Genomic DNA, 15,511 nt, shown 5'->3' on the forward strand with positions numbered 1-15,511 from the left:
CAGATAATGCTACTGCACAGTCTTTGGACTACTCATTGAAAATAGTTTATCAGATTACATCAGTGGGATGCTTTATCTGCATGGGAAGAGGATATAGATGTGCTATCACCCCAAAGATCTCCCTGTAAATGTAACCACCTGGTTTTGAAGAGAGCAGCGTGCGGTGTCAAGCTCTGTGCTTTGGGGTGAGCTCCACTCCCAGGCTGTGAGATGAAACCCTCTGGAAGCTACAAACCACGCAGGTGCCTGCTCCCTCCCAGTGCCCCCAACCTCCCTCCCCGCCTCTGAACCAGCCCAGCAGCAGCAGTGCTGCTCCCCCCGGCGCTGAGGCTCTGCGCCAGCACCGCCCCGGCCCCGTGCCCCGACTCTGACATGACCCCAGGACCCTCCTTGGGGAACTGCTGAACCGATGCCCACAGCTCACATCACCTTGAAATCCTTCCCAGACCCGACCAGGGAGCGGATCCATTAAACCAGAGCTGATACAGCAGCTGGGATTTTATGTCACGTCAGATATGCCTAAGGAAAAGAGCTTGTATTTGAGAATGTTAGGTATTTTGAATTTCCTTTTTTGTTTCTTTAACTGATACAGAAAATGCTGCAGACAGGAGCTGTATTTTTATTCCCACTTGAAAATGATAAACGTGCTTTAAATTTATCCTAGGGTGGAGATGACTTTTGAATTGCATCAGCTCACTGGCAGCTCGCTTGGTTCCCCACGCTGGGGTCTGTCATGCGAGGGCAGGGGGACGTGCTGGCACGGAAAGACACCGGAGGAGAAAAATCGCTGTTGGTGGGAGGGGATGAGGCAGCCCCGGGGCCGTGCGACCCCATGTCCCCATCCCAGCTCCCGGCTGTGGCAGCTCCAGCCTGGCTCTGGGCCTCAGCAGGGCTGCTGGGCTCCCCTCCGGGGGATGGCACATCACACAGCAGCAGCACAGGGACACGGCCAGGACACCCAGCTGTAGTGATCCGACTGATGCAGATTAAATGCTCCAGCAGCGCGTTTTGACAAGGGAAATACGGAAAATTACATTAAAAAAAACCCAAACCCAAACAACCTCAACTGGAAAACATCAAGCTAAGATTTGTGCTTGATAAGCTACAGCTTTGCCGTAGCTGTGCGTGTGTGTATATATGTGATACGTCATGTTAGTGAGTGAAAATGTACAACAACACTCTTCTAGAAGCCTAACAGGTACCAAATGGTCTCAGGGGCTAATTCAGAGACAAGACTGATTAAATATAAAAGCCATGGGATCCAATAAGCTCCTGCTTTACATGGTGGAGACCTGGACTCAAACCTTGGTCTCTTTTCAGAGGTGCAGATGGCTTGGAGGCTGTGTGACCCCTACACCTCTGACCACAACACCCCAAACAGACAAGGGACAGGCTAAAGATTGGTCTTTATCCGAGTGGACATGAACATCCACATCTTGACTGTCACCTGGGAATAGCATACCCTGTCCTAAAAATGTCTTAACAAAACCCCAAGAAGAGACATACCCGTTTATCTACCTATATTCAATCCTTCTACCCCTCCAGATCTTCCAAAACTACCAGTCACTGACCACAGCAGAACAAACCTCTTCTCCTGCCAAGACATTTCACAGCTTCAGGCTTGGTAATCTCAGGGCTCCCAGAGGGCAGGGGATGCTGGTAAGCATCTTGCCATTAAGAAAACAGTGCCACACCAGTTTGGACATGAGGGCTGAGAACATTGTTTTTGTTCCCCAAGCCACCAAAACCACCTCCACGTGCCAGCAGAAGACATTTTATTTCACCATGCTGTCTTTGGAAGGCAAATGAAGCATCAATGTTTCCCTAGCTGGACTGTCAAAAACATTTATGAATAATTTAAGACTGCCATTGACTAATTGCAAGCCATGTGCCAGATCCTCATTAGTTCCCGATACTGTCTGATGAATGACGCCAAAATCCTCCCCTGTTACTATTTATGTTACAACCCTCAGCAGCCAGTGGTCCTCAGGCATAGGCAGGCAAGGCACAAACCTGCAGCAAGACCCTGGAGCTCTGGGAGAATTTTTCAACTCTCTTCAAAGAGTTGAAATTGCAAAAAATATCCCACATCACAAGGAAAGGAGATCCAGAGAGAAGGAAGGCTGCACCCAAGCTTCAACATTTGGGGCAGAAATTAATTAAAGGATAAGCTAACGGAAAGGGCTCTGAGAAAGAGGGTAAGAAGGTTCAGATGTATTGGGTGAGGATGTGTGCATGTGTGTTGGATGAACCTTATTAGCCACTTGACTTCAGTACTTGTGAAAATCAAAGTATGAGAATAAGCTGCCTTCCCATCCTTGAAAATTTGTCAAACACTTGCTGGGTTTTATATTCCTTTTTAATGAAGCATTTTCTAGAACTTAAGACAGAGTACCACAGAAATACCCAGAACTTCTGATAACATCTTAACATAAATTAAACCCATACTTTTCCTGGAAATGAGTGTGTGGAGTGGGACAGACCAAGGTTTGGTAGCATAAAATTTTCATGAGAGTTGATGAAATACTATGCAACTTCTGTAGAGTCCAAGCAATAAATTCAAATCCCAGTCTGAAACACTGCCTGCCATACCCATCCTGGCTCTTTTTTTGTGGCTGAAAATTTCTATTACATCAAACCAAAGCTGGTTCTATTATGTTCATGACTGAAAAAAAGCCACTGGGCTGAAAACAAACAGGAACAAAGTCAGAGAAAGCCCCATTCTGCTTTACCACATAGGTCACCCTCTGCTACACAAAGTGAATTTTTCGTTGTTTTAGTTGTTGAAGACTCTAAAATGCCTGTTTAGAAATCATTTGTTTTACAGACTCCCCTGTCTTCAAACAGGGTTTTTTTCTCAGCTGCACTGGCAATCAGCATCCACAGCTCATTAGTTGTTTTACATTTTGTTCTAGATGCGTTCTGTTGCCATTTTAGTATCCCCTGGTGGAAGATACATCTTGCTGTCCAAAGAAAGCCCTTACAGGGCTAAGCTGCATAGCCTGGATATTGCCAGTGTGTTGAGAGGAAGCCCAGGTGAGAAGCCTTTTAATATTTATTACTATGAAATGGGGTTCTAAATAACACAGTATCAATCAGCATCTGCTGTGTCCTTCGTCAAATAAGAACCCATAAATTAGCCAAATGCCTGAGTTATTTCCTTTACGTGCTTTAGACTGCAACTTCTTTCCAATATTGTCTTAAACCTACACATCCATCAGGATGAAACCAGTGCCTATTTTTCACAGACCATGTGTTGAAAAAGGCTAAACTATTTTTTAGCATTTTTAAGGAGTTTGTGAAACTCTCTTACCCAAAAAGTGACAGTATCAAACACATACCTTGAGGAAAAAAAACCCGGAAAATTATAAAAGACAGTTTAAGGAAAACATGCTCCTGCCATATTGTGTATATTGGTAAACAATGTATTGGTGGAGGCTGAGCCATCCTCTCCTCCACTCCAAACCTCACCTAAACAGCATGGTTCTTCACACCCTGCATCAGCGCTGACATTTGCTTTTTGGAGGAAAAACAATCATGATGGCAACAGTCAGGGTGTTCTAATACCATACAATTTGGTTACCATCTGGCTCCTGCTCCACGGTACATCACAGCCATCATCTTGTACTTTGGGTTATGGCAACCCTGAACAGCTTCAAATCCTGCTGGCTGAAAATAGCAAAAGCAAAAATTGCGTTCGCCATCCTATTAAAAACCTGCCACTGGTACAAAGACTTGTCACACTCTTAGCCGTTGGGATTGCTCTATCACTCCCCTGATTAAAACAACTGATTTAACAAAAAATAGCAGGGACGGCTCCCATTTAGTTTCTCTGCACTGGGAATCCTGAACACTGGGAACAAACCAGTGGGCTGTAACGTGTCCCCCTGATACAGGGCCAGGAACTGCTCTGCTATTTCAGCCCAGTGCTGAGACTAGAGATATTAAAGTTAAGACTCAAGTTTAGGATTTCCAGTTGGAACAAAGAGCTGGTGATTATAACGGCCCAGATCAACGCAACTTCACAGTAATATCTGGAACATGTAGTATTTTTTCGGGAAAAAAAACCCTTCACATATTCCATTAAATGAAAATATTTCCAAATAGTGGTGGTTTGGGTCTTCTCATATCCTCCTCTTCTCCTTCTCTTTTTAAAAATAGCATGGCACCTCAACTTCACAAGAAATTCCAAAAAGCTGAAACGCTGCTGCTATTCTCATGCAACCTTCACAAAAAAAAGGAAAGAAAAAGAACAAAACGAAGAAAGAAAATATGTAGTGCTACATGGTTTTTAAAAGTGTGTCTGGAAAACAATTTGATTCTGTTCCTACAATAAAGTTTAATGTTTTGGATGCAATCACTGCAAATTACGAAGCCTTGGCAAGCTGCTCCTTTCGAACATATGGAAATTTTGTCTGTCAAACTTTGCTTTCTTCACTTACTGCCTGCTAATACATTTTTATAACTGCCTCACCAGCCAATATGATTTCATTACAGACTGCGATCCACAGTGACACAAAACCACTTTTTTCTTCCAGTTTGGGGCTTGTGCATTTGGTAGAAATCCCAACCAGGCTGTAGCAGGTCGTGCTTGTAGTGCTCAGTGAAAACCCAACCTGCCAGCCTCCAGCTCCTGATTTCCTCACCTGAGGATGGTGGGTACTTGCTCAAAAAAACTCCAGAAAAAAGAAAAGTTTAATGTACCACCAACCGAAACCCTTCTCTCTCGATATGGAGGAGAACAAACTAGTCTGGTGAACGGAGTTAAATCTGGTTGGCGGCCGGTCACAAGTGGTGTCCCCCAGGGCTGGGTTTTGGGGCCACTCCTGTTTAGCATCTTTATTGATGATCTGGACAAGGGGATCGAGTGCCCCCTCAGTCAGTTTGCAGATGACACCCGGTTGGGTGGGAGTGTTGATCTGCTCGAGGGTGGGGAGGCTCTGCAGAGAGAACTGGCCAGGCTGGAGCCATGGGCTGAGCCCAACTGGGGGAGTTTCACTGAGGGCAAATGCCGGGGGCTGCCCTTGGGCCACAACAACCCCCAGCAGGGCTACAGGCCTGGGGAGGGGTGGCTGGAGAGCTGCCGGTCAGAGAGGGACTGGGGGGGGTGAGAACGAGCCAGCAGAGTGCCCAGGGGGCCGAGGAGGCCGATGGCATCCTGGCTTGTGTCAGCACTGTCGTGGCCAGCAGGGACAGGGAAGGGATCTGAGCCCTGGGCTCGGCACTGGTGAGGCCGCCCCTCGCTGAGGGGGTTCAATGTTGGGCCCCTCACCCCAAAAAGGCCATTGAAGGACTCGAGCGTGGCCAGAGAAGGGCAACGGAGCTGGGGCAGGGTCTGGAGCACAGGTCTGCTGGGGAGCGGCTGGGGGAACTGGGGGGGTTCAGTCTGGAGAAGAGGAGGCTGAGGGGAGACCTCCTGGCCCTCTGCAACTCCCTGCCAGGAGGGGGCAGAGAGGGGGGTGAGTCTCTGGAGCCAAGGCCCCAGCGCCAGGCCCCGAGGGAATGGCCTCAAGCTGCCCAGGGCAGGGTCAGGCTGGCTCTGAGGAAGGATTTCTGTGCAGAAGGGGCTGTTGGGCGTTGGAATGGGCTGCCCAGGGCAGGGGGGGAGTCCCCGGGATCCCTGGGGGGGTTGAAGAGTCGGGCTGAGCCAGCGCTGAGGGATCTGGGGGAGTTGGGAACTGTCAATGTTAGGTTAATGGTTGGACTGGAGGAGCTTCAAGGGCTTTTCCAACCCAGATGATTCCGTGACTCTGTCTCATGGCACAGTAATGTCCAGAAAATTCCGAAACGAGCTTCCTTGGCCATTTACTCATCCGTGCAATGACAATCATGGGGATGAAGCATTAAGCTGTTGATGTGCTACAGGTGATTGCTTGAGGATGCAACCAAAGACCACGCTCAGATTAAAAGGGGGATGGAAGTTGTAAGGTAGGCTGAAACCCCAAGAACATGGGGTGAATCTAGCTGGAGTTGCCTGAAAAGAAACAAAATACTAAAAATGTCAGGCCTGGCTCCTCTTCTTATTGCTCATGTCTTTTTTGTGGAATTCACCAGCAAGAACCACAAAAATTTTCCCTCTCAAAAGGCCTTTCAGAAGTCAAAGGACTGCCTGAATACCAGCACTGTGAGTGTCTGTAAGAGGGACGCATCGTGATGGTAGCCCCACACCCTGTGCCTGGCTCCTTCTCTAGTGGTACAACTGAAAACTGCAAAGCACGGGCTGTAATCCTTTGCTTTTTGTTCAAAAACCAGAAGAAAAACGTATCAGCCCATCAAAATTTTTTAATTTTTTTAGAAACTATCAAAGTATTAGCCCCACAGCGCTCAAAGGCTGATGAGGGCTGGAGGGGAGCAATAAGGGAGAAGAATTTAGGGATGTTTTGCAGGAATATCTTTATGTGATACAGGGGTGGCTGTATAGGTTCAAGCCACAGGCTGTCTGTAGGCCCACGCAGCCCATTCCATCACCCCAGATGTGGTTGCTGGGCTCAGGGAGGGCAGCAGCCTTGGCAACCTGAGCCTGGAGGAGGTGGCCATCACCCTGCCTCAGGGCACAGGGCAGCTCTGGAAGGCAGAGCAGGGGCTGCAATACTGCACTCTGGTTTTACCATACAATGTGTTGATTTGTACACGTGTTCCTGAAAAAATGAAGCTGCTGAGACTTTGGGGCCAATTCAGTAATATGATTCCTCTATAATCCATCTTTACACCATGGCTGCATACAGCGTGCATACGGCAAACCAGAGATTGTCACCCTAGAAAAGTAACCCTAAAAATGGGGTTACTTGGGGTTACACCTATGGCACTTTGCTGATCATGGAGAAGCAGGGCACCAGCCAGTCAGCTACCACCAGACAGAAGGCAGGAGCACTTAGTTCAGTACTTCATTTATTTTCTCCCCCCTCCAATCCATCCATGCCACCAAGGACACTGGAAATAAAGGAGACTGGTTCATATCTTCACGGAGAGGCAGCGCTTAATACCAGTACGTAAACCAGTCCTGCTCCAGCATTTTCACAAGGAAGGGGACGGAGAGGCTGCTGTACAATCTCCCACCCCTGTGACAGGAGAGCCCCCAAACCTCCAGCATGCTCCTACCTCGCAGGTCCTGCTGCGCGCGGGCGCCAGCCACGCTCTGCCGCGGCATTCGGAGCGAGGTCCGCAGCGGGGTGTGTCTCTGCTCGTCCAGGTAAGCCAGATCTTCTAAGTGGGCTGAGCTGGTGGCTGCCACAAGAAAGCAAACAACTCCATCACACACCTGGCTTTCAGATCTAAACCTCTCGTTATTGTATTTTTGGGGTTTTAAACAAAACACACAGAGTTGTAACTACAACGAGTCAACAGAGCTAAGATGAACCAAGTCTAATTTCCCCTAGCGAGGTGTAAAGAAGTGTTTTGGTAACTTTTTTTCATGCACCATCAGTTTTTGCTCTGCTTTGGCCTCCTGTTGATGTTCATAAATAAAAAAGACACATGGAAAATGGAGACATGGAGTCTCTTATGATCTAAGTTCTCCCAATGTGTTGAAAGCTTGACAGAGGCAGCCAACATTTCCTACTATGTAAAGACAACTTAATAATGTATTTTATGTTAAAGCCCACAATCTCCTCTTCAATTATTTTAGAGCTACTTAGTTTGGATATTAATATTTACCAGAATTAGTGGCAGAAAAATTAAACTTTCAGCAGACCAGCAAAAAGACATGAATAAATGAGAAGAATGTTATCTGAACTAAAGATAACTTTACCATTCCAATGTTACTTGCTCATGGAAGAATTTAGTTTTCTTTACAATGCTAGATTAAATAAGAATAATTCATTGGTCTCTTCTGAAGGTGCCATCGCTACATGAGTAAGCATGGTTGGAGCAGAAACTGCAGCTAGAAACTTTCTCAGAAACTGGCAGATAATACAGCACAAGTTATTTTTTTTTATTTCAAAGGGGAATGACTAGAGATAACCTTGGCCACAAAGCTGCATCAATCCACTTTTTTTTTCATTGGAGAAGATTGGAAGACAGGCGAAAATGTGGTTTTAAACAAAACAAATTTGGATCACTTGCATTTGAACGTACCCACTGTTCCGCCACGTCAAAACCTTTTCAGCCAAGTAATTTACAGAATATTGTAAAACGAAGAAATTAGAACTTCACTGCATGAAATTATTTTCCCAATTATAAACAGAAAACTTAAAAATAGTCTTTGCAGATCACCCGTATTTTGTTCTGATAACCATTTCCAAAATTCACAGTAAACATTTAGCAATGGCAATCACGCTGCTCGGTGTTGGGCTGCCTAGTACTCTGTATCCGATGCTGCTTTTTTTTCTTTTGTTTTTGGTCAATTACCATAACAAGATTATTATTTTAAATTGAACTAATTCATTAAATGACTTCTTCAAAGACTGCCTGCGAAGCTGACATTAATTCTTCGCTGTGAAATGGGTAAATATTTTGATAGAGCTCTCTAGAGTAGCTCACAGCACTGGACTTTGAATCCTTCCTCTTTGCCACCCAACACAAGATGCAATAATTCAACGACACTGAAAGGCAGAAAATTTCAAAACTAAGAGAAACGTTTTTTTTTTTTTTTTTTTTTTCCACACAACGTCTAATGACCATATAAAAATCTTTACAAGATTGTGTTGCAGTCAAAAACTAAGCAAGAATCAGAGCCTATAACAAGGGCTGGGGAGAAGGGGCTTAAATTTGGCAGCAATTTTTTAATGCTGTTCTTCAAATTGCCCTGAACACTCCATGTTAAGTTTTAAGAAAAAGAAAGGGACAGAGAGAGGACAAAAGGTAAATAACAGGAGCGAGAGAAAAAAAGAGGAGATAAAACCATCGAAGTCTGTTTTTAGAAGTCCTTCATGCTCTTTTGCTCTTGTAAAGGTGATTACATGTTCACTGTGAAGGAGCAGATTAGGGCTGAAATGCTGCAATTAGGAAGATATGGCTTTAGCAGGGCTGGAAGTTATTTTCCATAAGCAGCCCACTCCCAGCATCGCCAACACTCAGCTCTGGGTTTCTACTCTGGTGGCACAAGCCAATGAAATGTGCCTTTTGCATAGAACCGTGGGCAATTTATGTCCATTTTTTGTAGCGTGGCTGAGCCAGGGGAGCTGCAGTGGAGGAGCACATGTCACTGCAGCAACCACGGGCAGACCCAAGGGATCCCGGGGGTATCTGGACCAGGGACACAAACCACAGGCTTGCCCAGGAGCCTGGTCCCACGTCAGGTCAGTCCTTCCCACTTCATCCCACCACCCACACCAGCATCAGCCCGGGTACGTGGGGACGTCTGACGCAGCCACACGTGGCTGCTGACTTGCTCAGGAGAAGCAGGACCTTAATAGACAATCCTTTCCTGTTAAATAAAAATCCCTTTTCACTTCAGTTGATTGTCAGGCAACAACATAAAAAGCAGCCAGCCAGGATTGCTTAGCACCAGCTACTGCATTTAGTATATGCTCAAAATCCACACCAGAAACAGCCCTAATTGATCCTGGGAGAGTTTAGAATGGGAATATTCAGGCAAAGGAGACCCCTTTTAAAAACTTTTTTTTTTAAAAATCAACATCTGAATGCTTTTCTTTTATATTTGTAAATGACACTGCAGTAAGCTTATGCAGATCATTAAATTAGGATAAGGATTATCATCCTTTCCAGGCATATCTTCTACCCTTGAATGGGAGTTATTAATGCGTTACACACAGAGCTCAGCAGTTTTGCTGCGCCAAGGCTTCGTCGCATACAATAAACAAACTTGCTGGCTGAAAGAACTACTGTTTCTTTGTGAAGACACCACACTTCTTCTTCACTGACTTCTGCTAAATATTCTCATTAATTCAGCTCATGTTACCCGTTAAGATGCTCCTGCTCCTCTGAAAAAAAGGGGAAGGAAAACAAAACTCCCCATATTGGACTTGCTGCTAAATATAAATATATATATATATATAGATATCAGAGTGTGTGTGTGTGTATATATATCCCTCTATATATATCTATCAGCTGCTGCAGGACAACATTTCCTCCCTCTAAATTCCATATTCAGTCCTGCTCCAGTCCAATTTTAATTCTATAAGGCACATACAGAGTCATCAAGGATGACCAGAAATGTTAATCTTGCTGGTAATTTCATTTCTTTATACAAGACCATTCAATATAGCAACAAACATAAGGGCTCGTTTTTCTAATTTATGTCACAACTGTTAAAATCAAAAATTACTTCCTTCCCAATTACTCATGAACAGAAAACTAAAGTAACTTCTTTTTTTTTTTTTTTTTTTTTTAAATCATGTTAGTCCTTGAATAGAGAATCAGATTTACAATATGATTATTAGCAGATCTTTTTTGACTTGCAGTCTTCAGGAAAACACCCTCATACAGGTCAATCCTGTGCACCCCAAGAAAATACTGCACTAAAGCCACGCTGCACGCACACAAAGCAGGACCTGCAATACTCTAGGGCAGCACAGAGCCTTCTGTTAATTTTACAGGATTTAGAATGCCAAATTGTTCTTGTGAAGAGGCAGAAATCATACGCCATACACAACCTGTACTGCCCAAACCATATCTGACCCTCAAGAACGATGGGATCTGTTTTAGTTGACTGTTTCAGAAGCATCAACTAGTGGCAGCTCCACAACGAGCATGTACGTTCCTTAAATCAGTACTAACGTGCTTGTTTAAAACTTTATGGGAAAAAAAAAACCAACCTCGAGGAAGAGACTCACTGTGAGAGCATGCCCAGGTTTTGAAGCCCAGTTTTTCAAATTCTATCAGCTGCTCTGACCAAGCCTGGCATCTCCCCGCTCAACACATCACTGTCTTTAAATAGAGGCTAAAAACCAGCATGGGTATATTCTTCATTTTGCAATATTGGCTGTTCTACTTTTTTCTTCCAAGAAGGCTGATTTTAAAAGGTTGTGTTGTTGAGTCTTTTTTCTTTTTTTTTCCCCCCTCCTTTTTAACTCCTCAAAACCAGCTTTTAGAATAGCTTCAGATGAATGGAATCCTGTGATATTTCATCTCTTACATAAAAGCCACAGCTAACAGATAAAGAGCCCAGTGCCTCATTCACATCATTCCTATCTTCTCCTTACTGCCTACTTATGGGCTGCAAGATTTTCCTACTTATGATGCAGGAAAAGGTTTTTAACATGAAGCCAAAATTTCTGGAGCTTAAATGATGGACAACTGGCCACCACAGCTGTTAGTGCAGGGCCAGACTCTGGAGACATCCTTAGGAAGTGCTTTAGCCACCAGCTAGAAGGAGGGTTAGCAATGAGGGACTTAGAGGATTTCCAAGAAACATAATTTTGTCAGCACTTGTTGAGTTGTGTCATTAAAAATCTAATGCAAAGGGCTGAACAATCTTTCAAGATTGCATTAATGGTCTAGGATGTAGATTTTGGTGAGCAAGACAGGAATGAAGCCCAAGAGCTGTTCAATACACTTGCCCAAAAACTGAAGTCTACAGTAAGCCAGTGGTCAGTCTTTTATTACAAATCAAGAAAACCCACCAACTCTGGTAGTTCCAGAGCAGCAAAGGGCTGTTCTGACGGCAGCTCCATGGAACCAACTGCTGCACAACAGGCAGAAAGGAGTTTCTGAAGTGAACAACAACTGAATTTTTTTTTTTTGAGTCCCTACAATACATGTGCTCCTGGAAGAAGAATTGTTTCATTTCCTGGGAAGAACTGCAATCCTGTTGGTATTTTTTTATTTTGATTCGATTTATTTAAAGAGTCTGCATTTCAACCTCTGTCCTGTCTGTGAAACAAGAAGCCAGATGCAATCCCAGATGTTTTGCAGGAGTGAACTTTGTGCGCTGCCAGAGAAAAGCACAACGATGGCCAGTGGCCTGATTTATTGTTGGTCCTACGAGGAGTGAAGAATGATTCCTCAGCAGCCCAAAGCCAAGCTCTCTTCCCACCTTCATCATCATCTTTTACAGCTGCAACAGAGGAGACTTGTACATGATGAACTGCAGTCAGTGTGAGTGGCCAGATCCATTTCACATTTTGCGACGGGTTATTTTTGCAATTGCCTGTACAACTATCCTGCCATTTCTCAGGCTGATGAACTGAGATTTATCTTCCTGATTTAGAACTGAGGAATAATTAAAGAGATCTAAGGCCAGAGGAACCAGAAGTAATTTTTCCTGAGAATATGCTTCAGTACTTCAAAAATTATGCAAGATCAATTTATCTTAGAAAATATAATATTAAATGGTTGAAAGCTTCAACCCAAATTCTGAACCTTATCCTACGTAATGAGACACACAGTAAGACACAGTGACTGCAGATAAAGCACAAGGGAGAAAAAAAAGTACCTCGTCAAAAATAATATTCACATACCGCAGATGCAATCCTCCCAAGGAAATGGCAAACAAATAGTGGAAGATAATACAGTTTCAATGTGCTATTTGAAACAAACAATCTGATGTAAAATTGGTATCCAGCTGCACAGGGAGGGGGTGGACTCTGCACATTGGGTCTTCTGGAGAGGATGAGGAAAAGGTGTGTGAGGGGGTCACTGCTCCTGCTTGGGAGCAACGGATTCAAGCCTGCCATGTTATTACAAGGTATTCTCCATGTACCTCAAATTCAGATTCTTTACAGATGTATTAATAAAGATTAATAAATAATTAATAAATAAAATAAATAAAAAATATTTTTTAGCTGGATATCTGGTCTATGTTACCAAGAAATGGTCAAATACAAATAGAACAACGTTAAGTTTCTCAGGTTTATCCAAAGCATCTTCATTTCATCTTCTCGGAATAATTCATATGAAGAGTTGAATCTAATTCAGAGTTTAACCATTCCCCATAATGAAAGTAAAACAAAAAAAAAAAGAAAAAAGAAAAAAAGGTGCAGATTTTTGTCACACTGCAACACAGCTACCATTGCAGGGCTTGCCGAAAAGCACATGCTCTATGGCCAGTCTAATTAGAGCTTCCTTTCCCCCTGCTGCAGTGCATTCCGTTTAACATCCCATTTCTCTCTGTGCTATTTTGGTATCAATTCTCCTTCCCTCGGGCAGAGTTAAAGGTATTCTGAAAAAGCTTCTGCTTCTGCTCCCTCCCGTGTGGTCTTCAATGGGCCTTACTGCGGTTTCGCATCGCACAGGTGGGTCACTCGGATGCGGTCACCACTCTCGCCCTGTTTACACGACCTTTCCCAGGCGCCTCCGGGGAAACCATGGGACAGAGGAAAATAGGGACATATTTCTACAGTAAAATCCCATTTTTATGATCAGCTTCTTCCAAACACTTTCATCATCTGCTCAAACACTGCTGCTTGACCTTGTGTTTTTATGACCTTAAGAGAGAGATGTATTTGCTTTTCTGAAAGTCACACTTTTCAATCCACATTTTATAATCTTTCTTGTACTGTTAGCTTGTGCTTTTGCCTTGTGTGGTGCAGGCAGAGGTAGGCAGGTCTGCTAGACACTCAGATCTCTGCCAGAAACACCCTTAGAGGACCAGCTGCCAGCTACTGGGATACAGGATGCTCCCCAAGAGAACCACTGCTCACATGCTCTCAAAAAGATGTAATTTATAGGCATTTATGCAAACCCTGCCCTCACCTTCAACAATACACTTTTCTAATGGATAAAGAATTTTGAAGTTAGTAACTAATAATATATCTGCTGCTATTTCATATTCTCCAAGAGACAAAAGAGAGGAGCTAGTATTATATAAGGACCTTTTAATTCTTTGTTAACATTTAAACAGACCTTATAAAACATGCATGTGGTCTAAATAACGCAAGATTTCATGTTTTATTTCACGGGTAATGGAAATAGAATGAGACATGTATTGTGTACACGAAATGCAAACTTTCCTAAGAAATTTGTGTTCATTCAAAAAATCTGAATGCCCAACTCCAATGCCAAGTTGTCTTCTTATGATGAGCATGAAAAATGTTGAAGTATATAAAATGAATTATTGTGCGTATTTGCCTGGGATGGGGTAGGAAGAAAATGCAGTTGAAGCTTTCTGTTTCTGGGAACAATAAAACAGCAAAGCAAATGGATTCATATGGGGTTGAACTGTAAAAGTGAGTTTTAAAGAATTATTGGAAGACCTGGGCTTATTTTTACAGTTTGGTTTGTTGTTTTTTTTTTTTTTTCTTGGGTCGTAACCTCTCAAAATTGCAGCCCTCTCTCATTTTGGAGCACACACCATCTCTCCTGACAGGTAAAAAGTTCTGTACCACATGGAAGTAACAATCACTTGCTCTCTTGGGTTTTTTTTGGAAAGAATTTTGCTAGCAACTCCTGACTGTCTTTCTGAAACTGTCACCTAAATCACCGGAGAACAGATAAACGCAATAAAAAAAGGAATTATAATTGCTTTTTGGGTCCCATAACCACGGGGGATTTCCAGATCAGCTCTGTACCCTCTGCCCTGGCACCACGGGGGTCTTTGGTAGGACTGCTCCCGCCCGTGCTACAGCTGGTGCACACACGGCTCGGTGCGAGTTGAAGTACAGAGATTTTCCCACATCATCACCCCTAACATGGACACTCGTTCCCTTGACTCCACTTCTTTGTTCCTTTCCATTTCCTGCCTTTCTTCTTTTCTTGTTTTAAAGTGTTGAGATTTGGGGTTTTGGTTAGAACTGGTGATTACTGGGTTATGCTTCCTGAATGCCACACAGCAAGAAAAATTGCTGTTAACACTGGAAGAATGAAGCAAAGTTTCTTTGTATTGCAAAGGCCGTATTCAGGAGAGGTAACACACACCTCCCCACACTGCCGAGCTGGACTACGTAGGAAGGGAAGAGAATTTCCTTAATTAGAACTAAGAAAATTTTTAATTTGTTTTGTAGGTTTCCCCCCACACATACATTAAGTTAATACAGTATAATATAGCATTGGCTAAACCAAAGAAAAAAGGATTTGAGCTGTAACCTGAGGTTAACAGAAAAATATAATCACTTCACCTGTGCAAAAATGATTTAAAATACTACTTTAAAATCCTGAAATATTACGGTGACTTTTTCCTGTCTGTACCAATGCTGGTTCTAACCTGATAATATTTTACATTTTAACAAAACAGAGTGAATTTTCAAGTTAAGTAAAAAGTACCGGGACTAAACTTGCTTCTTACAACTATTTCCCCGATAATATGATGATCATGTAAATCAGGTGGTCTCAGACCACTGAAGTCAGTACCATTACAAGAATCTACCCCAATTCAGAGCCTCAAAGAGGGGGTTTAACAAAATCTGCCCAAGTGGCAAAGCTGGAAGTGCCGGGACCTCTCAATTGCAGCGAGTACAGGAACTTATCTCCAGCAAAACACTGCATTTTCCCCTTATTTTCACATCCAACGTGGCAGAACAGTTATGCTGAAGTTTTTCAGAAAATTCAGCCATCTGTTATTAAAAATCTGAATTCAAGCAGTGTAACTTTGCTAAAATTATAAGCTACTGAAAGCACAATATTAAAAATATTCGGTAAATCCAGGTAAATCTTCTCCAACTCCAAGAGACTATGA

At 43.4% G+C, this 15,511-nt stretch overlaps 1 protein-coding gene across 13 annotated transcripts in view; it reads right to left on the minus strand.

Annotated features, from left to right (window-relative positions):
- TANC2 (tetratricopeptide repeat, ankyrin repeat and coiled-coil containing 2) overlaps window positions 1–15,511 on the minus strand; it is a 289,333-nt gene that overhangs the window by 72,770 nt on the left and 201,052 nt on the right. For all 13 annotated transcript variants that reach the window (XM_074926925.1, XM_074926923.1, XM_074926924.1 and 10 more), the window contains one exon: window positions 7,099–7,224. In XM_074926925.1, coding sequence (XP_074783026.1) covers window positions 7,099–7,224 — 126 coding nt within the window. The remainder of the gene's footprint in view (window positions 1–7,098; window positions 7,225–15,511) is intronic.

Source organism: Athene noctua, chromosome 25 (genome assembly GCF_965140245.1).
Source record: "Athene noctua chromosome 25, bAthNoc1.hap1.1, whole genome shotgun sequence".
NCBI lineage: Eukaryota > Metazoa > Chordata > Aves > Strigiformes > Strigidae > Athene > Athene noctua.